General features: G+C 34.5%; 1 protein-coding gene across 4 annotated transcripts; it reads left to right on the forward strand.

Annotated features, from left to right (window-relative positions):
* The first annotated feature begins 4,891 nt into the window (after nucleotides 1-4,891).
* On the forward strand, nucleotides 4,892-27,924 carry LOC106074971 (U4/U6.U5 tri-snRNP-associated protein 1-like). Of its 4 annotated transcripts, none has more exons than XR_008777110.1 (23): nucleotides 4,892-5,023; nucleotides 12,390-12,662; nucleotides 15,721-15,796; nucleotides 16,595-16,647; nucleotides 17,828-17,960; nucleotides 18,085-18,190; nucleotides 18,734-18,808; nucleotides 18,947-19,043; nucleotides 19,251-19,393; nucleotides 20,111-20,183; nucleotides 21,055-21,128; nucleotides 21,256-21,315; nucleotides 22,113-22,237; nucleotides 22,944-23,083; nucleotides 23,416-23,552; nucleotides 23,915-24,073; nucleotides 24,187-24,294; nucleotides 24,674-24,755; nucleotides 25,584-25,683; nucleotides 26,025-26,253; nucleotides 26,431-26,549; nucleotides 27,420-27,528; nucleotides 27,564-27,924. XR_008777110.1 is itself a non-coding variant. In XM_056024917.1 (23 exons), the coding sequence occupies exons 3-23, from the start codon at nucleotides 12,407-12,409 to the stop codon at nucleotides 27,442-27,444; spliced, it is 2,370 nt and encodes a 789-aa protein (XP_055880892.1). In that variant the 5' UTR covers nucleotides 4,892-5,023; nucleotides 9,672-9,786; nucleotides 12,390-12,406; the 3' UTR covers nucleotides 27,445-27,924. The 4 variants fall into 4 exon arrangements, 3 of the variants coding, with proteins under 3 accessions (XP_055880892.1, XP_055880891.1, XP_055880893.1); XM_056024917.1 differs by adding an exon at nucleotides 9,672-9,786 and having other exon boundaries at nucleotides 27,420-27,924; XM_056024916.1 differs by having other exon boundaries at nucleotides 27,420-27,924.
* Nucleotides 27,925-27,931: the final 7 nt, after the last annotated feature.

Here is a 27,931-nt window from a genome sequence, read left to right on the forward strand (position 1 = left end):
TGTAGCTTGTTGTTTCTTTTTTATTTCATGTGCAAATTTATACAAATTTATGAATAAAATCCCAAAGCAAAACTAGTCACCAAAGTCCACGAGCGTAGCCAAAAGACCGCATTACAAATGTGGAGATTCGAAACAGAATCACAAAGTCAAAAAGCAAAAAAAAAAAAAAGAAGAAGAAAGAAACGCTTGGCTCCGGGGTTCGCGTCGGACTCTGCTGAGAAAGCTAGAAGACCACTCGCTGACAATGGAGGAGTAGGCCTATCTTCTTGTAGTGCACCAACTCAAGAACGAGAACCTATTCTGTGGTTCAAACAGACCAAACAAAAATGAAAGGACCAGCTGTAATGAGCTTTATGTATAAATATAAATTTACTTCAGGATTGTTCATTATAGCTAGTAAGAAGTTCAGTGCTTTGTACCTTAGAATGTGTGCTTTCTGGACATAACATGAACTTTTCCCGAACTTCAAAATTGTCAATTCAATCAAAGCTACAAGCCCAAACAGAAGAGCTTTAAACATTTGATTTTGCAGTGCTCAAATTAGCGTGTAACTTTTTAAAAACAAAGTTCATCAGCACGTTCTTTAGTGCTTGGACACCGGAGACACCAGAAAGATTGCTATTTATAGGTTTTTCACCCTACATGAAAATCGCCATTTGATGGTTTTACATGTTTCGAGAGTTGTCTGAAGATGATTACATCCTAGCCTAAACCATCCGTAGTACGTCATGTGATGACAGTGGTTAGGGTTAGAACTCTGGACCATCGTAGCGACATTCCAGGGCGCATATTACGCGAACAGATATATCTTCTACAAAGACCACTTCACAACCTTTAAAAATCCGAAATAGGATCACAATGATGATTAATGACATCTATTTTGAGAAAGTTAAACATGACAGTGATGACATCTATTGGAGAAAGTTTAACATGTGGCCTTTGTGCTGGAAACATAACACGATCGTTAACTGTTGTCACGTGAACGGGGTAATATTTTCTCCCCCTGTAACAGCGTTTACCTTTAAAATATCTGAACGATCTAGTCTCGATCTGATTCACAGATGTAATTTGCTTCTCGAAGCTACAGAAAGTTATTTTAGTTTTTCGAAATCCTTTTTTTTTTTCACAATGAGTTGGTATATTCCATTAAACGCAGTCATTGTTTTCAACCTTTGGGGGGGGTCACTGAATTTCTCAATGTTCTTACCTTTGACATGTCCTTGAACTTTTCTATGCTGAAGGTTACCTGAATCTCTCAATTTGATCTCTTAGAGGTTGACGATCAGAAGGAGCAGCTACTGTTCTCTTTTATAAGCCTACAGATATATTTAGATCCACAAAAATGCCTGGCTCTCAACCAGAGTGGCTGAAGGGTCGTGTGGTGTACACTTCGTACTGCCTCGTGATCGTCCAGAGAACGAACCCTGTCCGGTGTGAAAAATTCACTTTTCAAAAAATGCAACGTTTAAAAATAAAAATTACTGCCTCGAATCCCTCACATTTAAGTATCAAAATGTATCAACCCTTCTTAATTTAAGACTAAGACTAAGACTGCTTTATTGATTCTTGTGGAAATTTGTTGTGATTAGGCCTATAAGGACTCTTTTCTCATATAAAAACAAAACAACAGAAACACTCTCATAAATAGAACAGACACAACATAAAAGAGTTCATTGAGCAACTACACACAGTTATCTTGGTCCTTTTAATGTTTTTTGATCAAAGAGTGGCGTTGATATAGTCTGATCGAGTAAGGAACGAACGAGTGTTTGTGCTGCTCTGTTCTAGTCTTGATAGACAGAAGTCGCCCGATTCGCGACGACTTGACGTAGTTATGATGGAGCGGGTAGCTGTTGTTTTCTAAGGTTTTCCGAGACATTTTTTGTTCAAAAAGTTCATTTAAATATTGTAGTGTTTTGCGTGTGATTTTAGATGCTTTTTTAACAATCAAGTCTAAGCGACGCAACAGTCTAGATGTAGCGCCGTCCTACCAACAAGTTATTCCATATGTTAGCAGATTTTGCAAAATTGCGCAGTAAAAGTATGTAGGATCTTCTTATTCAGTTTAAAGCTATTGAGTTTGTATAGGAAAAATAGCCGCTTGGCTGTTTTCTTTGTCAGAGTTTCATAGTGGTCTTCCCATGAGAGCTTGTCATCAATGATGACGTCTAGATATTTATATGACTTCACGATGTAGTCTTTATCTGCAGTTTGTGTATCATTGTTGTTGTTTTTTCTTTCTGAAATCTATAAGTTATTTAATTTTTGTGACATTCGGTTCTAGAAAGTTGTCAGTGCACGAGTTAGTAAACTCTTCTATCTTCGATAGTGAGTTTCGTCTCCTGAAATAAGACCGACTATGGCAGTATCATCAGCGAATTTAATGATTTTAACTGAGTCACAGATGCTTCTTATGTCATTAGTGTAAAGAGTGTATAGTACAGGAGAAAGCACACAACCTTGTGGAGCATAGTACTCGAGTTGACGATTTGGTGTTGTTGACTTTAACATACTGAGGACGTTGGGTTAAAAAGTTTAGAACCCATGCTTGTACGTAGGGGCTGACATTTAAGTTACTCAGTTTGCTTATCATTAGACGTAGCTGTATGGTATTGAAAGCCGAGGAGAACTATATGAAGAGGACTTTTGCATATGTTTTGGGTATATCGAGATGCTTATAAAGCTGGTCCAAAAGCAATAGAATTGCATCCTTAGTTCCCCTAGCTGCTTTATATGCAAATTGGCGAGGGTCTAGGCTGTTATTGACTTTTGCTACAAGTTGTTTAAACATATATTTTTAAAACATTTCATTACTATAACTTTTAGTGCTACTGGGCTTAAGCTATCTATTTTTGATTATCCAGATGTGTGGAATTAAGAACGTTTAATTTAATTCTATTTGACCTGTATTCTTCCTAAAATGACAAAAATAATGCGTTGTAGACGCCAGGGGAAAGAGTTTATGAAGCTCAGAAATGCAGAAAAACGCTTGGCAGAAGGGGCTTCGCCCAGGACAACTAAGAGAGCTTAATAGCGCTCTCACAAATATCTAATTTGACCAGTTGAGTGGCAAACTTTTTTTTTTTTTGGGTTGTAAAATTTTGTGAAACACATAGACTTAAGCTCCAATCGCGCGCCATTTGACGCACAGGGCTACAAGCTCACTCCACAGAAATCGGTCTAATGCGAATTTCCCAGCCGCTTCCAGCTGATGTCCACGGAATTGAGGACTTCTAAAAAGGTGCGACACCATGTTTATTGCGGACGGACTGGATTTTGCTTTCTTCTTTTCGTCTTTAATGTTAAGGCTGGTCAATAAGTTTCGTCTGGTCTTATCTTCTTTTATAATACAGACGTTACTTCAAAAAAGAAGATGATTACGTCCTACGCGTCATGCATTTAGTCATGCATATTAACCAATGACTTAAATTCAGCCAAGTCACTGGTTTTCCTGGCTAGCTCAGGCAACCCATTCCATGCTCTAATAGCACTAGGGTAGAAGGAGTGTTTGTACAAATTTGTCCTAGCATATGGGACGAGGAATGTGCCTTTATCTTTGTGTCTTTCAGAGTATTTTATTAAATTTTGTTTTTGTATTTGAAGATTATGGTTCAGTGTTTTATGTATGATTGCTACTTTACTTTTGGTCAAATGATATCTCTCACAAATCTCAATCGACGTTCACTCGCCACTTCCCTTAGACGGCGAATGCCTAAGCGGGAAAATATTTCTCTAACATTATCTCGGTTAAAGTCTCGGTATGTTATTCGTAGGAACCTTCTCAGTTATCACGTGATGCTCTGCCACGTTTAGCCTTTTTTTTTTAACCTTCCGCTTCACGAAGCTTAGGTGGCTATTGGGACAATGATTGTATAATTCTATTTGTTGAATAGCTGTATGACCAATGTTGATGGGGGTACTTGGTAACCTGCAACCAATATGCATAGATTTGAGTGCGTAGCGTCATCCCGTGTATAGCTTAGAAAATCAAATTCAAGCGCTAATAAGGTTGTGATAGAGCGTCGCATGAGGTTTGCAGGAAATATTCTCCGACAAAATGAATTCTGCATATCAAGAGTTGCGATTATATGGAGGCCAATACAAAGTAAGCGTAAACAGGGACATCCTAGTATAACATGGCACTACAGTTTCACGGAGCACCTCAGAGCGGTGAACAACAGGTAGGAAGATCTCGAGGCTTCAGACATTGCCAATGACAGATCTTTGTGGAGGCAGCTTGCCGCCCAATGAGCCGAACGGGGCGGGAGAATCTATGTCTAAGTCTTACAAAATCTATATTTCAAATTGTATATCTTTAAAAAAAAAACAGCTTATCAACAATTCTTTGATGTTATAGGCTTATACAGTAATATACACACTTATAGTGGCTATAGGCCTACAAAATATCTCTAAGGCCTCCTTCAGTCGCGAAGCGACTATGGATCATCTTGGTGAGATGAATGTCTGGGCATTAGCTGTGGTCGGAACGATGTCGCCCACACATCAGTTCCCCCCTCTCCACGCAGCTGATGTATCCAAAGGAACGGCAGTGCCGATACAGTTTGGTGTCAGCGGCATCGCAGGTTCTGCAGAGTGTAGCACTGGGTGCTGCAAACTGCCTTAGGGTCGCCAGCTCCTGATTTTTCCTCAGGGTTGACTCCCGAAGCCTTTCCCATGATTGAGAAAATAAGTCTTAAGTAAACTAGATTTATCATCTTAGCTATTTATCATTTGTACGCCATGTATGAAAGTCTCTATAACGAGGCCAATTACTTATATATAAATCTATCCATCTATCTATCCATATCTATACATATATATATGTGATTGAGCTTAACCGTGGACATATAGGTCGGTGGGTCTAACATTTCATATATCAACACTACTTCCGGAAACGCTACAAAAACGAAAATAAGATTCAGTTCTAATAGAGTCTACATCTAGATCTATAAACAGTAAACATCTAGATCTAGATTTAGATTAGATCTAGTCTACAATCTAATCTTCTTATCTGACAAAAGCGGTAAGAGATCTGGAACATAGATCTAAGAATCTATTTTTATCTACCTCTACAAAAGTTTTCTAGCTCTACAACATCGATTGTGATCGATCTAGACTCTAGATTCTCTACTAGTCTAGTCATTGAATGATTGATTCTGATTCTAGAATTCTAGACTCTAGACTGACTCTAGCTAGTCACTCTAGACTAGAAGTAGTAGAAGCTAGACTCTAGAAGACAGTAGAGTTAGACACTCGTCTAATGATAATGACTCTAGTCACTCTACTCACTAACTCAGCTACTTTGTCTTTGAGCTACTCTAGACTCTACCACTCTCTAGTGACGTGTTCTTCTACGTAAATAAAGTGTATTAAGTCATTTAAGTGTATATTATATAATTATTATCTATTTATCTATATATACATAATATTATTAAAATAATTTAAAACTGACTAACTCGAGTCACTGTATTCTCAATCTGTAACTAGATTTAGATAATATCTAGTAGGGAGGTGAAATAAAAAATTAATCTTTGAAAAAATAATTTTTCGTTAGTACATCATTAAAATACTTTGAAAGAACTTTCCAATGGTGTTTAAATTATGACTGTATGTTTAATAGTTAGAAAGTTATGATTTTTTTTTTTGTTTCGTTTTGGCTTAACATTGGTTGACATAGAACAAGTTAGATGAGAGTGTCTCGCTCGCTAAGCCAGCAAGACCCCCCCCCCCCGCTCAAAAAGTTGGTATTGAGTTTCGTACAAGATAAATCTACTTATTAAATAAGAAATTTAATAGTAGATTTAGTATTCATAGTGAATTTCTAGCTCACAATTCTGATTTCATTTATATTTATGAACTTTACTTGTTTAAAATGTAAATATTGATAAAATAAACAAATTATCAGCATTTTCCTGGACCCTGTATTGCTAAAAACAAAAATGGAGTAAAATTTTGATAATAAATTTAAAAATGATAAATAACTTTTTAAAAAAACTTCTCACATTTCATTCATAAGTGTAATAAATTTGGCAAGTGAAGCCTATGCAAAAAAAAAAGTCAAAAAAACGCAATCTTAACATTATCTGTCATTTATTACTTCCGCACTTCTGGGTTTTTTCACCTAACTATATCTAGCTAGATTAAATTCTAAGTCTAACCTAAAGTCTAAGTTAAAGGGAAACTCCGATGGTTTTTCAAATTTTCTTTTAAGCTATTTCATACGTCACCTCCCTCAACAATACTGAAAGAGAAACTAGATTTAACCAATCGTATAGCTTCATTCTTACAGTAGCTGTTAGGCTTAGTGATACAGTTATATATATATACATGTATAGATAGATCCAAAAGCATTAGGATAACCAACTCAAGAAAAAAAAAGTAACATTTTCATCTAAGCCTCTCCCTATAGTAAATATATCGTGTGTCTGAATGATTCGAACAAGCTGGTGTAAGGCTATTCGAGACTATGTGTAGTCGGTCATGACAAGACAACCAAGCGATAGTGTTTGTTGTGTGTTGAGTGGTCTGGTGAGAAAATACACACTGCCGTGGTCAGTCAAGCATGTAAATCTACTTTTAATACGCATTTTTTTCTTTGCATACAATATCCTAGATCTAACTGCATAGACGGAGATATATTTCTTTTACGAGAATGTAAACTTTGCTGTATGGTCTCCTGTTATACAGAAGTCAATAGATTAAATTAAACATATTTGTGACGCCACATAGAAACCCGGTGAAAGTCTGACTGTTTTGGATGCGCAGGAAAATTACGTCAGAAAAACATCAATTACTAAGTTATTATTGCAAATTAAAAAAAAAGAATAATATATTCATTATCTGTAAATCAAAACACATATCAAAAATTGTCAAAACCATCAGAGTTTCCCTTTAAGTAGACTATTACATGAACTAGAAATCTAAGTCAGTAAGTAAGTGTAATGTAAAGTGAAGTGTAAGTAACTTAGTCCTATCTTCTTATCTTATATAATACAGACGTTACTTCAAAAAAGAAGATGATTACATCCTACGCGTCATGCATTTAGTCATGCATATTAACCAATGACTTAAATTCTGCCAAGTCACTGGTTTTCCTGGCTAGCTCATTCCATGCTCTAATAGCACTAGGGAAGAAGGAGTATTTGTACAAATTTGTCCTAGCATATGGGACGAGGAATGTGCCTTTATCTTTGTGTCTTTCAGAGTATTTTATTAAATTTTGTTTTTGTATTTGAAGATTATGGTTCAGTGTTTTATGTATGATTGCTACTTTACTTTTGAGCCTTCTGTCCTGAAGGCTTTCTAAATTTAGTGATTTTACTAAAGGTGTTACTCTAGTCAAATGTGAATATTCGTTTGTTATAAATCGCACTGCTCTATTTTGTGTCTGTTCTAGTTTCTTAATGTTTTCTTGAGTTGAGGGGTCCCAAACAGAGGATACATATTCTATTATTGGCCTAACCAAGGTTAAATAACATTTTAGTTTTATGTTCTTATTTGATTTATAGAAATTTCTTTTAATAAATCCTAATGCTTTGTTTGATTTTTTTGTAGTTTCATCAATATGTGGATTCCATGTCAGTTTTTCATTTATTATAACACCTAGGTATTTTGCGTTTTTAGTCTGTGTTACTGGTTTGCCATGAATAAGATAAGTGGAATTAATTTGTTTTAGTTTTTTTGTTACTCTTAACAACTGACATTTTTCTGGGTGGAAAGACATGCTCCAATTTGATTCCCATTTCTGTAATTCATCTAATTCTCTTTGTAAAATATCTGTGTCTTGTGTTGTTTTTATTGTTCTATATATTATGCAATCGTCTGCAAATAATCTGACTTTTGTTCCTGAAGTAATGCAATTTGGTAAATCATTTATGTAAATTAAAAATAGTAGTGGACCCAAGACTGTTCCTTGAGGTACACCTGAGTTTACTGTTATCGGTGTTGATTTAGAGCCATTTATTATTACAGTTTGTTCTCTCCCTATCAGAAAGTCTTTAATCCACTGATGCAGTGGACCATTAATGCCGAAATAATTTAATTTTTTAAGCAAACTATGGTTGTGAACTTTGTCAAAAGCCTTAGAAAAATCTAGTAAGATAGCATCTATTTGTTCACTATTATCTAAACCTTTCGAGAAATCATCAATTAGTCCTATTAGTTGTGTTTCACATGATCTATATTTCCTAAAGCCATGTTGGTATGGTGTGAGGACATTATGTTTGTCTAAGTGGTTTATGATGTTGCTACATATTATGTGTTCTAGGATTTTACATGTGATGCTGGTAAGTGATACTGGTCTGTAGTTTCTCCTTTTTTAAATAGGGGGGTGACATTAGCTTCTTTCCAGTCCTTTGGTACTCTGCCCTGGTTAAGTGAAGCCTGAAAGAGTATTTTGAACACTGGGGCTAGTTCATTACTTAGTTCTTTGAGTAATCTAGTTGGAATACCATCAGGTCCAGAAGCTTTATTTGGTTTGGTGTTGGCTAATAGTTTTTGAATTCCATTTTCTTGTACTACTATATCTTCTATGTTGTCTACTTGGTTCAAATTCAGTAATATGTCTTTGTCTCCTGGGGCTGAGATGCTGATGCAAAGTATTTGTTTAGGATGTTTGCTTTAGTTTCATTATCATTATGTATTATGTTATGTTCATCTTTTAATGGCGCTACGCCTGTTGTTTCCATTTTCTTAGACTTAATGTATGACCATAGGTTTTTGTTGTTATCTTTAGATATTACATTGTTTATGTATTCACTCTGCAGCTGTCTGCTTACTTTTTGGGTTAAGTGTTTAATTTTTATATACTTTTTGTAAACTCTTCGGCATTAGTTTCTTTAAATTTTCTATATAGGTTTTCCTTCTGTTTGCAAAGCTTCTTTAGTCTATTATTAAACCAGCATTTATTTATTTTGTTTGATGTGTATTTAGTTGGTATATGATTTTCTATAATGCTTTTAAGATGGTTTTTAATGAAATTCCAGAGGTCATCGACTGGTTGGTTAATGTCTTTTTCTAATAAGAATGTTTGTTGAAAGTTTAATGCAGCTTGGTGTAGCTGTGTTAGGTTACATTTATTCCAGAGTGATATTTTTCTTTTGGGTTTTGTATTGGCTACTGCTTTTATCTGACTGTGTATTTTAATGATCTCATGGTCTGATAGACCAGGGATAATATCATAGTCAATTACTAATCCAGGTCTGTTGGTTAAGAAGAGATCTAATGTGTTGTTTAATCTAGTTGGCTTTTTAATGATTTGATCTAAACTTAGGTTGTGTAAAGTTTCTATGAAAAGCTCATTTATGTCCTTAAGGTTTTGGTGTTTATCTATGGTTAGTGTTTTCCAATTTATATCAGGTAGGTTGAAATCACCCATAATCCAAAAAACTGCATTTTTATTTGTCTCTTTAAGTGTAGTAATCTGATTACATAGTTCCTGCATGTATTCTAAACTAGAATTTGGTGGTCTGTAAATGCTGCCTATTATTAGGGATGTTGAGGTGGTATTAATTTTACAATATGTTGATTCTATATTTTTTGAGTTAGGTAAGGTAATTTCTTCTGCTATAAGAGTGTTTTTTATTGCTAAAAGAACTCCTCCATGATTATCAGCCCTATCTTTTCTAAAAATTTCATAATTACTATTGAAAATTTCTCATTATAAATTTCAGGATGTAGCCAAGTTTCTGTGCCTGCAATTATGTCTGGTTTCTCACATTCTAATAAAATTTCTAAGTCTGCTGTTTTGTTCCTAATGCTTTGAAAATTTATTACTAAGGTTTTAAGGTATTTTGGTGTTACTTCTTTAGTAGGTTTGTTTAGTGAGGCTGTTGTATTAATTTTAGTAGATTTAGGTTTAACAGGAGTGGATCTGGCTAGTGGTTAGTGAGTTTGGTTTGGGATGGTGTTTAGGATGTTGTATGGGTTAGAAGTGTCCGCATCAAAGGAATCAAACAGTCCTGATGTAAACTGAGGTAACCCATACGGTACACAGTGCCATGATGCATCTTTGTTGCCTAAGGCATAATACACAGGTGTATTCATATGGAGACATGATGCATGGTACCATTCATCGCAGGTGTCACATTGAATGGTGTCACCGGGTTATTTTATATGTTATGAATGTGGCTGTGGTTATCAATGTAGGCGTGGTGGTGACATTGGGTTCTTGTTACAGATCACAGAATAATGAAATGACGCTGGGTGTAGCAGACACCATAAATTTAATATAACACCACATAGTGAATACACCATACAATTCGACCCAGGAATGGTCAGTATTAATCCAACAGTAATATACGAATATCACAACTTAGTACTTATTCTATAACCAACTACTTTAAACATCTAACTCTACTGCTTATATCTTAAGTGACTCAATACAAGTGCTTGCTACAAGATCTCTATGTGGACTGACTGCCTTTAACTCCCTGGTTCACCTAAGGTCAAAAGTGTTCACCTTAGTGCAACATGGGTTGTGAATAAGATTCACAATATGGAATTAACATACACAATACAGAATTAGGGTTTCTACTCTATGGCACCAACTTTGAGGTGGTGACAAATGGCTTTTTGTTTCATGGTGCATACTTTTTTGCAGATGTTGCATCTATCTTTAGATCTAGGCCCTGGATTTGACTCTACATCTCCTGCTATTAATATTGTTACAAATCTCACTATCCAGGCTCTCTGCAAACTGCACCATACACCACCAACTTAAAGAACTTGACAAGTCAGAGCTCCAAAATAACGTAAAGGTTTAATGTCAAAATAACAGCCAATACTGTACAATTGGCAGCACGTAGAACAGTACAAATAGCTCTGCGATAACAAATATCTCTCCGATAACACCGTTCCGCCGTATCAAGTCTTTTGCACTGGCCTCTCCGTCTCGTTCCGGGCTTGCACTGGGTTCAACAGTTCAGGACTGACTTCACACACTAGGCTCGTTGTGTCGGACTCGATCACAGACCAAGATCAAGACGCCGTTTGTCTCAACTGTACTTGATAGTACTCCGCACTGAACCGTCGTAATGTTCCGTACAGAAACACACCGCTGAACTGTGTTGTAGTCGACCGTGTTCTGAACTCCTGTGGTGAACCCGCTTTCTCAACCTTGCTGTATTGAGCCCCTTTTCTCGACCGTCTTGACTGCGACACCTCCGCTCTTATATAGGGTCCCTACTGGCCTTCTCGAACCGGACAGAACGCCCCTCGACGTTTCTAGGTGGTCAGATGACTATATCTCTCGTGACGCTCCTGTGCTCTGTTCACGTCGGCGATCCTTCCCGAACTGTCCTGTTGACCCTCGACTCGGACGATCGTCGTAACTCGTCACGGTTGACCGCTCGTCTAGCGCTGGCCTGGGGTGATTTGCGTCGGCTGACTACACACACACCACTACCCCCATCTGTGCCACCACCAGGTTTATAACAATATTAACAGTGATAGGTATTTATTTCTGCTGTGTCTGATTGAGAACTTATAAAGTAAAACTAAGACCACTATAATAAGTAGTCTAGTATTAAGTATTTAATAATTTATAAATTCTTAGTAGTAAGTCAACTATATAGATCTAGTAAGTTAAGTAAGTCTAAGAGTCTAAGCTAAGTAAGTAAAGTAAAAGTCAAAATCTTGAAAATGTAACTTAATTATTATGACGACTTGACTGACTTAACATTATTTTTTATTATAGATCTAGTCACTATATCTAAAACTAAAGTAAAAAATAGATTCTGTAGACCTATAGTATAGGTATAGGAGGCTAAATCAAGACTAGATTAAGATTATAATAATAATGGCAATGCCTTGATTCTGAAGATTAATTACACTTAGTGTTTTACAGGACTACTTCGACTATGCAAACCCATTTGCGACTTGCATATTTTTTTCCGCATCTCCTGCAGACAAAGCCATTGTTCGCTGGTGGTCTATTTAATACTAGATTATAGGGTATAAGTAAGGGAAACTAGATAATTTGAAACTAGAAGAGCTCTTGAAATTAATTGTGTCTAAACTAAACTATAAAGTATAAAGAAATGGAGCATGCACAATAGGAATAGACTAGTTCCCCCATAACCATCAAAATAAAGACATAAAACAAATATGGTGGGTGTTCGGGGTGGGGGTGGGGGTTTCGAGTACCATAAGTTACTCTTATTAGATCTCAATATAGTTATATAATGAAAAATTAAAGGATCTAGAATCAACTATAATAAAATAATAATTATTATAATACAGATACAGTCTTTAGTTTGACAACTTAGTTATCACTTTATAGATTTAGATATGACTTTTTTTTTTTTCCAGTGCGTTTTCTTTTATTATTTTGTGAACACATGCTGCTGGTAGTTATGTTTGGCATTTAATGCTTATACACTCTTTTTCAGACCACACTTGTATTGTTATGGGGTCCAAAAAGCACAAAGAAAAAGATCGAGAGGGCAAAAAGAAGAGAAAGCATCGATCAAGGTCACGCTCTAGAGAAAGAAAGAGGCGACACAGAGAGAGGTCAAGGTCAACTGACAGAGATGCCTTAGAATTTCTACAAAAGGAAAGAGGTTATCCAGATAGTAGAGAAATTGCAGAGAGGAATCAGCCCCAAGACAATTATTATGGCGATTCTCGAGATTATTCTCACAGGGACTACCCATCATCATCTGGTAGTTTTGTTTTCTTTATACAGTCATTTAAATATATATCTTTGTATCAGTATTAAAAGAGTGAATAAGTTGATATATTAAATGATAGTGAGAAAAAGTTAAGTACTAAAAAAGTATGACAAGATCTGCTAGAAATGAAATGCAAATCCATCTTTTAGAAATTATTTTTAATGTACGCAAATATTAAAACTAAATATAGGATGAGTATAAAGGTGCATGCAAAATCTGAAAACTTCTAAACATTTGCAATATAAAAATGCTGCTGACCCCAATGTTTGCAGGGTGTCCGCGGCCTCCTGAAATTCCAGGATATCCTGGAATTTCAAAAAAAGTCTGGTAAATTTCCTGAAATTTTAAAATAGCTCCTTGAATGTCCCTGGAATTTCATCGATCGAAAAAAAAAACCAGCAAAAAAAACAATTCAGCACCATTGCAGCTGATGGGCAGTCGCAGCAGAAAATTTGAAATTAGCATTTCCAAGTTTGCGCAGAATGTGTTAACTGCTCTTTGACAATAGAGAGATCTAATCTATTTATAGAAAAGTATCATTATTGGATCGATTTTTCACTGAACACGTTGATTTTCATCCAAATTGGAACTACGTTATGTATCTTTTTAGACTTTTTCCTGTTTCATTTTGTGCCCTTATATTTTTATTGGGCTACATTATTAGATCATATTACTTCTGTGCACTGGCAATTTAATAAATAGGCCTCGTCTAGTGACCTAGATCTAGAATCTAGATATAATCTTAGTTTCTTATTGTGTGTGGCACTGTGTTCAATCCAAGTCTAAGCTAGATCTAGTATCTAGTCTTATACAAGAATCATAGATCTAATCTAGGGTATTAGTTTACGTGACTAGATACGCAGAATCAAATTTTTCTTATATTTTAAGAATATGCAGAAACAAATGTATTAGATCTACTACCAATCTATTCACTATTCTAGATATATATATAACCTAGTTTGTATTAAAATGCCTAAATACGAGACATCGTTTAATTAATGCACTGTGCCAGGCTGTGGCTTGAAAAGATGTAGATCTACTAGATCTAGCTCTATCAGTCTGGTAACTCTGATGGCTGCAGTATTTCTCGAAAGAGCTGCCACAATCTCAGTGACTGTCACTTGTCCTACACCGATAGCTAAACCAGTAACCCAAGTTCATAGTTTTATATTACTGCTAAAAAGGCAATCAACACAAAGTCTTTTGATCACCTCAAAGGCTGTTTGCCAAAATTGAAAGTTTCATCTCAACCTTTTCTAAAAAAAAAATATATCAGATGCACTATTGTTGGTTGCCCTTTAATGCTTTATGGCCCAAGACTTCTTTAGCATGCTTCAGTCATTTTAGCAAAGACTTAACACCAGCTCTTTTCAAAGAATGTACTTCTGTTGCAGCACTGTTTATTGTAGATTTGACATACACAAAAAAAAATCTTCTAAATTAAAACTAAAGCCAGTGCTAGTGCTGTTTTAAATTTATAGATGGAAAGCAGAAAGTTTCTGCTGACTAACAGTTCTCAAACTCGTTGAGAAATCTCCATTGAAGAATGCTATTCGCCGGAGTTTAAAATGGCAAAAGCCATCTTAGTTTAGATTTTGTTAGCTTCTTAAATGATTTATATGCCACTTTGAGCATCTTGGTTCTGCTTGGCCGTATCAGTGCAGATGACTGTGATAGTATTAAATCTGAATTTACACAATTGCACATTTCCATTTTAACCCCAAGTTCTGCTGCCTCCCAGTTCTTCAGTGTCACTTCTGATAGACTGAATACTTTCTTTAGCCAGCTTGTGAGCACTGAATTTTCTAAACAATCGACAGTGATGACAGGAATGTAAATCATGAGTACGGTGATTTAATTTAATTATTAAACCTAAATTAATCAACGTTGACTATTATGTAATATTTTGACGCAAATTTTATGTCCTGGAAGTTTATTATTTTGTCCTGGAAAACTCTTGGAATTTCATATTTACTTTGGTGCAGAAACCCTGTGTGTGTGTGTGTGTGTGTATTTACACTAGCAGTACACATCAGCTATGCTCGTTGATTTGTTCCCATGCTTTATATTGTTTATCATGTCCAAAACACACACCCCCCTTCTTTTTTATTTTTAATAAATAGACCTCATTATTAATTAGAAGTTTTTTTTTTTTTTTTTTTTTTTTTTTACAGTGTTAGAAAGTACCATTACTTGCTTTTTTTCTCTCAAAAAAAAAGAAAAAGACTCTAGATGTTATTTATACTATTAGGATTGTTTTTTTTTTTTTTAATTTAGACTGCGTCTAAAAGAAGGTGCAAATGATGCAAGGCATTTTAAAAATAAGTAGACTTGGGAAAAAGAAAAAAATTACTTTAAAAATAATGGAACTCGTGATATTTTAAAAAATGCTTTATATGTAGACTGCTGCCTTTTGGGGAAATACCGAAAAATAAAATAAAGGTTTGATAGAAAACTTGCGGTTTTTCTTGAATAGTGGTCCCAAGGCTGCGATTCTGTCAAAAATTGTTTTTAGTGAGCACCTAAGAGGTAAAAGGAACTTGCGAACCAAATTTTATGTGAATATGTAAGACAGTGGTATTTTGCTTATATCATAAGTGGTAGTATTGAAGTCTTAGGTAAATATGCACATTCTGAAGCACTTGCAGGCTTCAAGCTGTGTGATTAAAATTTAATGCATTATAAAGACATAGGTAGATTATATATTCTCTTGATAAACGGTAGATTATATATTCTCTTGATAAACGTAGCATGGAAGGCGGAGAAATACGTACAATTCATGCTTTTTGTCTTAACTTGTTGAGTTCAATATATTGATATTGAATTTTTAAAAGTCTTGAACTCAATTTATAAGTATGTTTAATAAGATGAAACTTTTATGACTTTGTCAAAATTAAGCAATGAATTTGTAAGTGATAATTTAGTTCAAATATTGAAACAAATATTTATCAACACACTAGTAATTTCAACTAACTAAAATTATGATATCCAACTTCTGACATCAATTATTCATTTGTCTGTAATGTTATGCTGTTGTGTTTTTTTCTAGCCATGGAGTACAGAGAAGAGCATGACAATAACCAAGCCAGTGGAGATGGGTCAAGCTTGAGCATTGAAGAGACAAAGTAAGTAGGACATTTCATTCTCGTGTCTATTCAGGTACTTAACAGTCTTGGAGGCAGGTGAAGGGGAGCTCTTTTGTTTCTCTTCAAGTGGAAAGCACAACATTTTACTCATTTATTATGGGCCCTCAATAATACTTGGTGGATTTAAGTCTAATTTAAAAAATTTCCAACCTGGCACTCTAAGCATTAGATCATAGTGTCAGTGCATCAGTTTAGAGCAGGTGAAACAGTGTTATCTAGCTTCTGTGACCTAGCACAGTTTAGAGTAAGCAATGGGATCTATACATACCCTATTATTACCCAGGTTCATTTAATGATGTTTCAACAATAAAGCTTTTGTCCTCACCCTGTCCTTCTCTCAGTAATGTTCACTGTACTCTAATAGTTAATTGTAAATAAGATGAATGTCTGGAAGGGCATTGTAAAACATATTTGCTTCTTACAATCTTTTGTTTCTATAACTAACTAATGGTGAGAGCTGGGTTTTTAGGATGTCTATGAGCCAAAGCATGTCTGGTTGTTATGTGACATTGGGGTAAAGATGGTTGCTTGTCATGCTTCTAGCTGGCACCCATCTTAACCATTAGCTACAGAAATAGGTTAACTATGCAATATAATTAGCTCATCAAGAGACTCTTTTCTTATTTCTAGAAGCTCATTGGCCTTACCAAACTTAGATACTATAAATTATCACCCTATTAATCCCGGGAATACCCTTATTGCAATATGGAAAATAAGGTTGTAATATACTGGAATAGAAGACAAAATAATTTGTTTTTAACACTTTCATCACAACAGCCGTCTCCGAGCCAAGCTGGGTCTAAAGCCACTGGAAGTTTCAGACTCAAAGGGTAAGCTTTAAAATCTTAGATTTCTCTTTAGAACACAGAACTGGCTTACTTGCATCGCTCTCTCGCCTTTTTTATGGAATTATTCTAAGTATGCTTAATGCAATTATATGGTTTCTGCTGTACACTGTTGCTGTAGTGTTGACAAAGCAATTCTTAATGAAGAAACAGAAAGGAGATTCCATAGAAATCTTCTTTTTTTTCCTTGTTTATCTCAAACCATTTCACTTTTCCTTCAAATTGATTAGGATTGAAAGGAGAGTGTTTTATTTGATAGCTTGGGCATGGGGATTTGAGGTAAGGGAGATCAGAATCAAAATTGTTTCCATGGAGTGTGTGTGTGTGACCAAGACATTTAAAAGGAGTGGGGAGAACAGGAACAAGCTAAATGTTTAAACAAAAATTGTTTTAAAACCAAAGTGAAAGTTTTAATAGATCTAGACTAACAATAATAAATGTGTGCGATTGGAAATATTTTTATTCATTAGTTTTTTTTACACAACTTCATGCTATCCACCAGTCACTTTTGTGAATCATTTGGGGAGGGAAGGGGGTATTTGTGAGGTTTCCATGCTGATTTTTCTAATTTTTTTTAAAGTTGCTCAAATTTAATTTGAATTCGCTACTCCATGATGGAAGGCCGTATGTTAGCCATTGAGCTACATATGTAGAAGGTTTTATATTCTTTGTCTGTTAAAAAATTTTTTTTGTAGACAGCCTAATTCTCTACACAAGGCTTATCTCTCCTTAGCTTTTCTTAGTAGGCCATAGGGTCTCTATATAAAACAAAATTAATTAATTGACATGTACAAGATTCCACCCAGACAGACAGAGTGGATAAAAGCTTTGTAAAAAATTTAGGTGGAATAGGTGTTAAAATTAAGTCATTCGGCTACAAGTATATAGCATAAGGTAAGGTAATGAAAAAAATTACACCAACATAAATGATAACATTTTCTTCTGTTCTTTATTTAATATCTCTCATACAAAAATCTTTGTATTGAAACAAATATTGTCGTAAATATAGTGGAAATAGTCCAGATAACAAAACAAGACAAATACCTAAAGCTTTCTTTGTACATTATAAAAAAAAATACATATCTTTGTTACAACAAAAACCTAAAAGGATGAACTTGTTAAGAGATCTTGTCAGTCTGTCATTTCTGATGTCCATGTTATTTAGGAGAAGACAAATCCAAAAAGTCGGATGGAGTTCATGTTCCTGCTGTAAACCTGGGACAATTAAGAAAGACAGAGTCCTTAAGGGAAAAGATGGTCAATAAAAAAACACAACGTGAGATGGAAAAAAAACTCAGGTTATTTTTATTGTTTGTTTTTTATAATAAGCTGAAATATATTTGTTTAGTGTCATTTATAAATAGCCTAAAGAGAATTTACTTGAAAATGTTTTCTACAAATGTTTGTTTGACTTATTTACAGAACTGTAAAAGGATTGGGTGATAGTGATAGTGAAGATGAAGATGCCTCTGCCTGGGTTTTAAAAAGCAGAAAACTACAACAAGAGAAAGAAATGGCAGAAAAACGAGTAATTTTCTTTTCTTTGTTATATGAAGATATGAATAAAATGTTCACTTAGTTTTAATATAGATGATATGCCTGCATTAGGAACAGCCTGTGTTTAAATGAGATATCTATGTTAGGAATATGTATTTATCAGGAACATTTAAATAATGTGTCTGTGATAGCAATAGCTAAGTGATGCATAGATCAGTGTAATACAAAAATATTTCAAAAGTTATCCATCTTGACTTGATGACAAAACTTGTAGCATCCAGGGAGGCTGAGGACTTCTGTGCCTCTTCATATAAGGTGAGGCTTATATGAGCCTGGAATGTTCGGCTGCAACTGTTTCATCTGGAGCCTGTGTGGATTGCTGTTTCTTTCTGTTCTGATATTTTTCTTCTGACAAGACTGTGCTTTTCATGCCATTTCACATAATGTCGTACTAAGATGCTCTATGAAATATGAAATATTTAATAAAATATAAGTACATGTTCTCTAAGTGTTAGTTGTTTTCCCTGGTATCTAACCCATAGTTACTATTTTCAATTTTTCTTTTATGTTTAAGGCCAAAATGTTGGAAGAAATGGATGAAGATTTTGGCATTGGCAGTCTCGTTGAGCAGGAATTTAAAAAAGACAAGGTTTTTGGGTTTTTTTATTGTTTATTAGCTATTTTTTTACCATTACAAAATTTTTTTAATTTTTTTTAAGCTGTAACATTTTGAAGATTTTTAAATTATTTGTACTAATTATATTATTTACATTATTTCTGGCTATAGCGCTACACACAGCAAGATCTGCGAGGATTAAAAGTAGAGCACTCTCTAGAGAAGTTTGAGGAGGGAAGAAATGTAGTTCTCACCTTAAAGGACAAAGGTATTTATAGAAAGTTTTTCTTTACTGTTTGACTACACAAGAATAGTTATAGACACATTTTCTTGAGCTAACATTGTCTTGTGTAAGCTTATCAGCATTACTCTGATTTTTAATTGAAGTAAGCTTATGGCAGTGTGCAATCTGTAATAGTACTTTTGTTTGGCAATATAACATTCATCCTTAACATGGTTATTTTTTTGAGTGCAGGAGTGCTGGATGAAGAAGAAGGTGATGTTTTGGTTAATGTCAACATCCAGGATGATGAAAGGGCTGAGAAGAACATTGAGAACAAGAAGAGCAAGCCCGACTACAAACCTTATGATGAACCAGAATATGATGAATATGGCATGGTGAGTTGAGCATGGACAGTTACCAAGTAAAGGCTGTCATTTTAATGAACAATTTTCATTTATTATGTTTAGAAATGCTTTTTGCTGTCAGTCAGGGTTTTTTTTATCCAGAAAAATGTCTGTATCTTTGGATCTTACTAAATTTATGATACATACTTCCAGTCCAAAATAAAATAGAGATTTTATTATTTATATACTTTAGTTACTAATTCTGGGGAAGGTTTCTTACCAATAGCTTGTCATTCCAATATTCTTTTCTAATAGGAAAAGTTTGGGCACTCACTTGAAATAACAATTTATCCAGGAATAATGTGACCCAGACCTAATGGTAAACAAACAAAAAAAATAGAACAAATTAATTTTTTTTGAACAAATAAATGTCATTTGAGTTTTTGGAGTGGTAAGTCCAGCTGTCCTCAGTTTACCCACTTCCAACTCACTGCAGTTAATGGCTAAGGCTTGGCTTCTCCTATAGACAGTCTATTGAGGACAAAAGTTAGAATACACTTGTAGTTGAAAGATAATAAATATCTTTAGTACATAAAAAACATACATTCATTAGTTAGTGTTTTTTAAGACATCAAGTGAAATAATTATTTTTTTTTCCTTGTTTTTTAAGTTCAGTATGGAAATCCGAGTCTTAAGATACAGCTAAACCAATCTCTTTGAGTAATCAAAATAATAAGTATCACCTTTACCTACTACTTTTATCTGCAGTTAAAACCCAGCAATCTTCTGTCTAAATATGATGAAGAAATTGAAGGGGCTAAAAAGGAATCGTTTGTGTTGGGTGAGTATAAGTAACCTTTCCTCAGAAATCATTCCATTGTTGGTTGTTTAATTCAGGTAATAAAACTCTATTGGAAGTCAGCCAGCTAGCGTTTGAAATAAGTCATTGTCACGATTAACACTTAACTACTGCTACTAATGATGTATTATGACCAAAAAAATAGTGACTGGCTTCAGATGTCTCCTTTGTTATGTGACTCTTTTTACAAAGCTTATATCAATTCATTCCTTCTGTTGGTCTGGGTGGATTCTTTTCTTTCCTCCCAATTCCCATTATTGGATTAAGTTGAAATTTAAAAAATTATTCATTGTCGATGACAACAGATAAATTAAACATTTAATTACTCAATAAGTGTTCTATATAGGAAAGGGGAAGATAAACTTTGCAATAGTGAGAGCTATATCAGCAATTAAGCAGTGTTGTTCCTTTTTTAAGTTTTTTTTGTTGTTGTTACTTCCTTCCTTCCAACTCTGTGCTCTGAAGTTCTCACAAGAAACAGCGCAAAAGACACAATTGAAGTTGGTTGCTAATTTATCCACTGCTATCAAATTAGCAACCACCTTCAACTTGGCTTCTTGGGCATTGGTTGTGTTATGTTCACTGCTCTAGCTTCCTTTTGATTTGCTAATGTGAAGCCATCCTTAAAAAAAGACACTTTTCTGATAGTTTTCTTCAGGGTCTGGCTTCTATTGAGTTATTATCAAGGGGAGATAATGCATTCAGTTTTTTTTTTTAAATATTTCTATTAAGCTAGGAACTGTAGTTTCTTAAGGCCTGATAAAGCTGAAAGGGGTTGCTAAACAAGATATGAGTCTGTGTGATAGCAGCTCTCTTCAACAGTGTCACAGCCTACTTCCTTTTCTGTTCACAGGCTCTGGGGGCTCCTATGATGCTGCACATGAAAAGCGAATGGCAGAAATCAGGCAGGCTCTGAGATCACAAGGGGTACAACTCTTTGTTTACATCATAAATGCCATTGAAATTGAATTAATTGTATTCAACTTTAGTTTGTAGCTTTTGTCAAGAGTCTAGCCACTGTCATTTAATGTGTTTTTTGTTTCCTTCATATTAGCAAAGTTTACAGATGGCCCCACCAACATTGTTGACAGAATATCTGACTCCAGAAGAAATGGTAAGAAATGTTGAAACATTTTTTTTTATTGTAAATTTAGCCAGTGCAATGGTTGGTTGTGTCAATTTGTCCTTCATGATAATAATGTTTGTTTGTTTTTTTAGTTTCCCATTGCAATATTTTGATTAGATTTTTAGTTTGTTTATCAGGATGATCTGTTTGTATTATTAGTTAGCCAATTAAGGTGGTCCAATATGTATTTTTAGTTGCCAAGTATCATGGTCAGTTTTTATTGTATGTGTAATAAAAAATGTAGACTAAACTAAATTTCATAATAATGCATAGACTCAGGGTGTTGCATGTGTCTCAAGTAATGATAGATATTTGTGGTAGACTAAACTAAATTTCTTAATAAATGCATAGACTCAGGGTGTTGTATGTGTCTCAAGTAATGATAGATATTTGTGGTAGACTTAACTCAATTTCTTAATAAATGCATAGACTCAAGGTGTTGTATGTGTCTCAAGTAATGATAGATATTTGTTGTCCGTCTCCTTCTTAAGCAGAGACAAGCAAAATCCAAAATCTGTTTGTTTACTTACCAATAGCTCTGGAATTCTTATCCTTAGCAGAGTTACATTTTGTGACATGAATAATGTTACACATCTAGCTCTGCTTCATTATCCTTTTTTTTTGTCTTTATTACAATTTCATTCAACTTCTCAAAACGTAGCCAAATTATCTAGATCTCTTGATTCAATATTGTGAGTTTGTAAAGATGAGCTGCTTTGAAAATTATATTACAAAATATGCATTATTATTCATTGTTTTTTTTTCTATGTTTGTTTGATTTTTAGGAGGCAGCCAAATTTAAGAAAGTCAAGAAGAAAGTGAGAAAAATCAGAAGCAAAGCAGCTGTCCTGAAGGCAGATGATTTACTTCCACTCAGTGATGCAACATCAACTCAAGACTATGGGTCCAGGTACAAATGATCAAACATTTTAACTTACCATCTTTGTAGCACTGTAGCATCATGTTGATAAGTTAGATGTATATCATTATATCATCATGTGGATAATGTGGCTGTGAACTTTGAAAAACTGTTTAGCATTATGAGATTATTTGCCTAATATCTGTTAGCTACTTCATACAACTAAGTTACTGAGTTAGCCAAATGAACACTCACTACAACTCTCATAACACTTGTTCTTGTATGTTAACCTTTAACTGAATAGATTCTTCTTTGCCTTAGCCCATTAATAATGGTCACTGAATGTATTAATGCTAACCTTAACCTATAAATACTGTGACTTAAATGAACAAACAATAGCACCTACCTAACTTTCTATCCTTACAATCACTTCCAGAGATAACTGCATAATTATCTTAAAATTTATATCCACTTTAAATCATTCATACATTTATTGCTATTTAAAATGAGCAGCTGCATCTTACCAATAAAGCAAATATAAAATGAGCAACAGTATCTTACCTATTAAGCACTTTTAAACAGTCAATCTCAAAATAGTATCCTTTTGATTTTCTTATTATAAATAAGCACATCTTAGACTCCACTCTTTTAATTGTATATTAGAAGCTTCATTAAAATTTAAAAGCTCCAATATAAATTTCTTTTCTTACTAAGTAATTTCAAGTTGCATTTTAAAAAACTGTCTTGGGTGTTTCAGATCACGAGGGCGAGGCCGCATTGAGGTAGATGACACAGAGGAATCTAATGAAGGAGCAGAACAAAAGATGGACATTAAACAAGAAATAGTTGTTCAAGCAGAATCAGTGTCATTACCAATCAAAGCAGAACTCGATGATTGTAAGTAGACAGTGGTGTTCCAAAAACTTTGATGCACACCTTTAAAGACCTAAAAATAAAATAATAATAATTCAGATGTTAAACTACTTTAATAATGAGAAAAATAAACTGATATATTCAAATACAATCCAAAAAAAAATTAGGAACATATTGTGAATAATATTTTTTTCTTACCAACCATTGAAATAAAAATTAAGAACTAGTACATAACCATGATGATTTTTTTAACTTGTATATTTGTTAAAAGTTGTATTTTCTTATGGTTTTGTTTTTGAATTGTGTTTATAGCATGACTGACTTTTAAACTTATTCTTACACTATTGCTGTTTCAGCTGACCTGATTGGCCCAGATGAAGATCTGGCAGGTGTAGCCGTAGAGGAAGAAGATGTGCAGAATGAATTACAAGGAATGTTGGCCAGAGCGCGCAAGTTGAAACTAAAAAAAGAGAGGCAGGCAACACAGGTATCAGTAAGTGTGTTTTTGTTCAGCTGATTTGTGAATGTATATTTAAACTCTTATTTGTTTATTGAAGTTATTTACAATCTACTTTAGTTGCTGATATTTTAATTTAATAAAAGGGATTTTTAAATAAAAATTGATTGTGGGTCAAATTTTTTAAAAATCTTTATATTTTACATTCAAGTATATGTTTTCCTTTTTTTTTTAATTAAAAACTACCTTATATTAATATATAGTCATTGATGTTTGAGAAATTTAATAGTTTTTGTTTTTATCTTTGACTAAGTCTACTTAGTAACTTAGAATTTTCAAAGACTTTTATATATTGGATTTTGTTTCTCATCACAATCTATTTGGTTGTTGTTCTTTAGGTGATAGATTTAATCAAACCAGAGCAGGAAGAGAGTAACAGCAAGGAACTGGCTGTCAATATAATATTAAACTCTACCTCAGAGTTTTGTAGAAACTTAGGAGAAATCCCCACCTACGGTCTTGCTGGTAACAGGGAGGAAGACAGAGAGGAGATAATGGTGAGTTCATGTACTGGTGTGTTGTGAACTAGTTTGTTGGGATCAAATGTCTTAAGAACTAGAGATGTGTGTATTTGTATTTAGTGTGTGTCTCTCTTTTTGCTGGTCCCCAGGACATGGAGCTAGAGATGCTGGAACAGAGAAAGAAGAAGGAGGAACAGGATGAGACCACAGGAGGCTGGAATGAAGTGGATATTGATGATAATCCAGTCGATATCCGGGTAAGTGACACCGTACAGTGTATATTGAAATATGGGAAGAAAGTCAAAATAAAGATTTGATATATTCTGAATATGTGAAGTAGTATTAGCTTATTTTAATTAAAGCATGATTCTTGGCAAAAATCTTCATACCTTTAGGGTACTTGGAAGATGAGGCACCCAAGAAACTTCATGTGTCTAGATTATTGAAAAGTCTTCAAAATTAATGTTCATTTAATTAAGTCATTCATTTAATTTTTAAAATAAACTGCCTCTCCAGAGTCTATTTTGTCAGTCATATTTCCTTTTTGACAGCTTCCCCAAACCTTTTTTTCATGGGAATAGAAAGACTTTTAAACTCAATACCAATTTTATTTTTTATCTATTTTATTGTTTTCAGCCTGAAGAAGCATCAGTTCTGGAGGAGGAACCTATCGCTCATGTGGGTGTCGGCTCAGCTCTGAAATTAGCAATGAAAAAAGGTAATGGTCAAATACTCACTATTTATACACTGTAGTCTGATCTTGTTGTACTGAAGCATCTTCATGAGAGGGAAAAGCACATGGCTTTTTCATTTCTAGTGGAGGCTAGCACAGGATGCCCTTGGCTTACTCAGTTTTACAGGGTAGACAATAGCACATGGCACTTTCATTTCTAGTGGAGACAAGCACAGGATGTCCTTGGGCTTACTCTGTTTTACAGGGTAGACAATAGCACATGGCACTTTCATTTCTAGTGGAGACAAGCACAGGATGTCCTTGGGCTTACTCAGTTTTACAGGGTAGACAATAGCACATGGCACTTTCATTTCTAGTGGAGGCAAGCACAGGATGTCCTTGGGCTTACTCAGTTTTACAGGGTAGACAATAGCACATGGCACTTTCATTTCTAGTGGAGGCAAGCACAGGATGTCCTTGGGCTTACTCAGTTTTACAGGGTAGACAATAGCACATGGCACTTTCATTTCTAGTGGAGGCAAGCACAGGATGTCCTTGGGCTTACTCAGTTTTACAGGGTAGACAATAGCACATGGCACTTTCATTTCTAGTGGAGGCTAGCACAGGATGTCCTTGGGCTTACTCAGTTTTACAGGGTAGACAATAGCACATGGCACTTTCATTTCTAGTGGAGGCTAGCACAGGATGTCCTTGGGCTTACTCAGTTTTACAGGGTAGACACTAGCTGTTAGGCAGAGTAAAGGCAGTAAGTTATTGTGCTGGTCACAGAACAATGTCATCAACATTTCACTACAGAAACAATAAGAAGTTTTATGATGATGCTTGATGATTAATGTATCTTCATACCTTTAGGGTACTTGGAAGATGAGGCACCCAAGAAACTACCCACACTTTCTACAAAATATTTGGAACTTCAGGCACAAAACTACACTATTCAAGACAAAAGATATGAGTGAGTGCATTGCTTTCTCATTGTTTTGTAGACTTGATTTTCCCCTCTTTTTTAAAATATGAAGCATTTTTTATTCAGTTTTAACACCATAATTCAAAGTATGAATAATTTTTTTTTTTAAAGAAATACTTTGGATTAATTTTTATAATTAGTGGGTGCGGTGGCTGAGTGGTTTATCCCTTGGCTTCTGAACCTGTGGTTCTGGGTTTTAATCTCTGTGAAGATTGGGATTTTGAATTTGGGGATTTTTAGGGCACCCCTAAGTAAAACTCTAATGAGGGGAACTATTCTTTATAATTAGCTGATGCCTATCTAGTGATTGTAACTCTCTCTGTCCACAGTGACTTGGATGAAAAGAATCGCAAGCGTGACAGGTACCAGGGAGGAATGATCACAGAGTTTAAAGAGAAGGACAGCTATAAGCCGGATGTGAAGTTGGACTATGTTGATGACAGTGGTCGAAATCTGAGTGCCAAAGAGGCCTTCCGTCAACTCAGCCATAGGTTCCATGGCAAAGGCTCTGGCAAAAAGAAAACAGAAAAGAGAAGCAAAAAAGTGGAAGAAGAATTGGTAATTAATGTTTGAATTATTCAAATTAGATGATCTCTAAACTTATGGTGGACTAAACAGTGGAACATGTGTGGGATGTTTTGTTGTTTTTTTTTTGGAAGTAATGTCTGTATTTTATAAGATAAATGTTTCGCTTCTAAAAGTCTTAGTTACACTATGAGTTGTATTTGTCACCAGTTGATGAAACGCATGAGTTCAACAGACACGCCACTTAACACACTGAGTTTGCTGAAAGACAAACAGAAGACTGAGAAGTCTCCATACATAGTCCTCAGTGGTAGTAAAGGATTCACATCGTAAGTTGGTTGTCTGCTCTCTTTGAGTTGTGACTCTTTCATATGACTGAAATATTTGACTAGTATAAAGTATTAGTTATAGGGTTTAAGTAGTAAGTCAACCTTTAAGGTTTTAGTATCACTATTATAGGCTAACCATAACAATGTTGACACAAACAACATAATAGTACACACAACACAAACCAGTGCTTGGGGAATTAGGCTTCTATGTATTTCTCTGTGACGATGAATGACCTTGAAATTCTCTGAATGACATTGACTGATTAGACTTTTGGGTTTTGTTTGAACTGGTTTGTATGTTGGAGTAAGATAGATCTTTGTGAGGTAGGACTCATTGTTTTTTATAGCAAAGTAAATATCAAATATATACAAATCTAATTATATGTTTTTATAGCAAAGTAAATATCAAATGTATACAAATCTAATTATATGTTTTTATAGCAAAGTAAATATCAAATGTTACCTTTACCTATCCCTTAGTCTGTTAGACCATTGAGGCACCAAGCAAGATTTGTTGACCGTCTTTCTCCATTCCTCCCTGTCTTTTTGCCATGTTTGAAACCTCTACCAATATCAAATATATACAAATCTAATTATATGTTTTTATAGCAAAGTAAATATCAAATATATACAAATCTAATTATATGTTTTTATAGCAAAGTAAATATCAAATGTTACCTTTACCTCTACCTATCCCTTAGCCTGTTAGACCATTGAGGCACCAAGCAAGATTTGTTGACCGTCTTTCTCCATTCCTCCCTGTCTTTTTGCCATGTTTGAAACCTCTACCAATATCAAATATATACAGATCTAATTATATGTTTTTATAGCAACTTAATTTATTTTTTTTTTATCAATTTTGTTTTTCAGCAACAACATTGTGAAACCAACATGATGAGTTGAATGTGGAAACATTCTTCTTAGTCATCTTTGACAAGAGACAGTGCACTCTCTTGTTTTGAAAATCATCTTTAGACAGTGCACTCTCTTGTTTTGAAAATCATCTCTAAACATTGCACTCTCTTGTTTTGAAAATCATCTTATAGACATGGCACTCTCTTGTTTTGAAAATCATCTTATAGACATTGCCAGAGTGTTTTACAGACATTGGTTTCTGTTCTTTGGCACACAGTAACTGTAGTGAGAAGTTCTGATTCTGTTAGTGGGTGCTAATAAAACAAAAATGTGACTGTATTTATGAAGATTGCTGTAATGAATTCATGTGAGTTTCTGCTTCCTGTCCATATGTCATCAATAAACTTAACACTATTGTTAGCCAAATACAACCTTCGGCTTCAGGACAGAACAATAATTAGTTGATTTTTTATTTTTTGTACTTGTACTGTGTACAGAAATAAAGTTATTTTAAAATATGGTGTACT

The sequence above is a fragment of the Biomphalaria glabrata genome, chromosome 3, assembly GCF_947242115.1.
Source record: "Biomphalaria glabrata chromosome 3, xgBioGlab47.1, whole genome shotgun sequence".
Classification (NCBI taxonomy): domain Eukaryota; kingdom Metazoa; phylum Mollusca; class Gastropoda; family Planorbidae; genus Biomphalaria; species Biomphalaria glabrata.

What these genes read in the sequence shown, in the direction of transcription:
- LOC106074971 (XM_056024917.1), top strand. Translation starts at nt 12,407, where the DNA reads ATGGGGTCCAAAAAGCACAAAGAAAAAGATCGAGAGGGCAAAAAGAAG. An exon ending in AAAGGAATCGTTTGTGTTGG is followed by an intron (nt 20,184 to 21,054) that starts GTGAGTATAAGT and finishes TTCTGTTCACAG; the next exon opens with GCTCTGGGGGCTCCTATGAT. An exon ending in AGGCTCTGAGATCACAAGGG is followed by an intron (nt 21,129 to 21,255) that starts GTACAACTCTTT and finishes CCTTCATATTAG; the next exon opens with CAAAGTTTACAGATGGCCCC.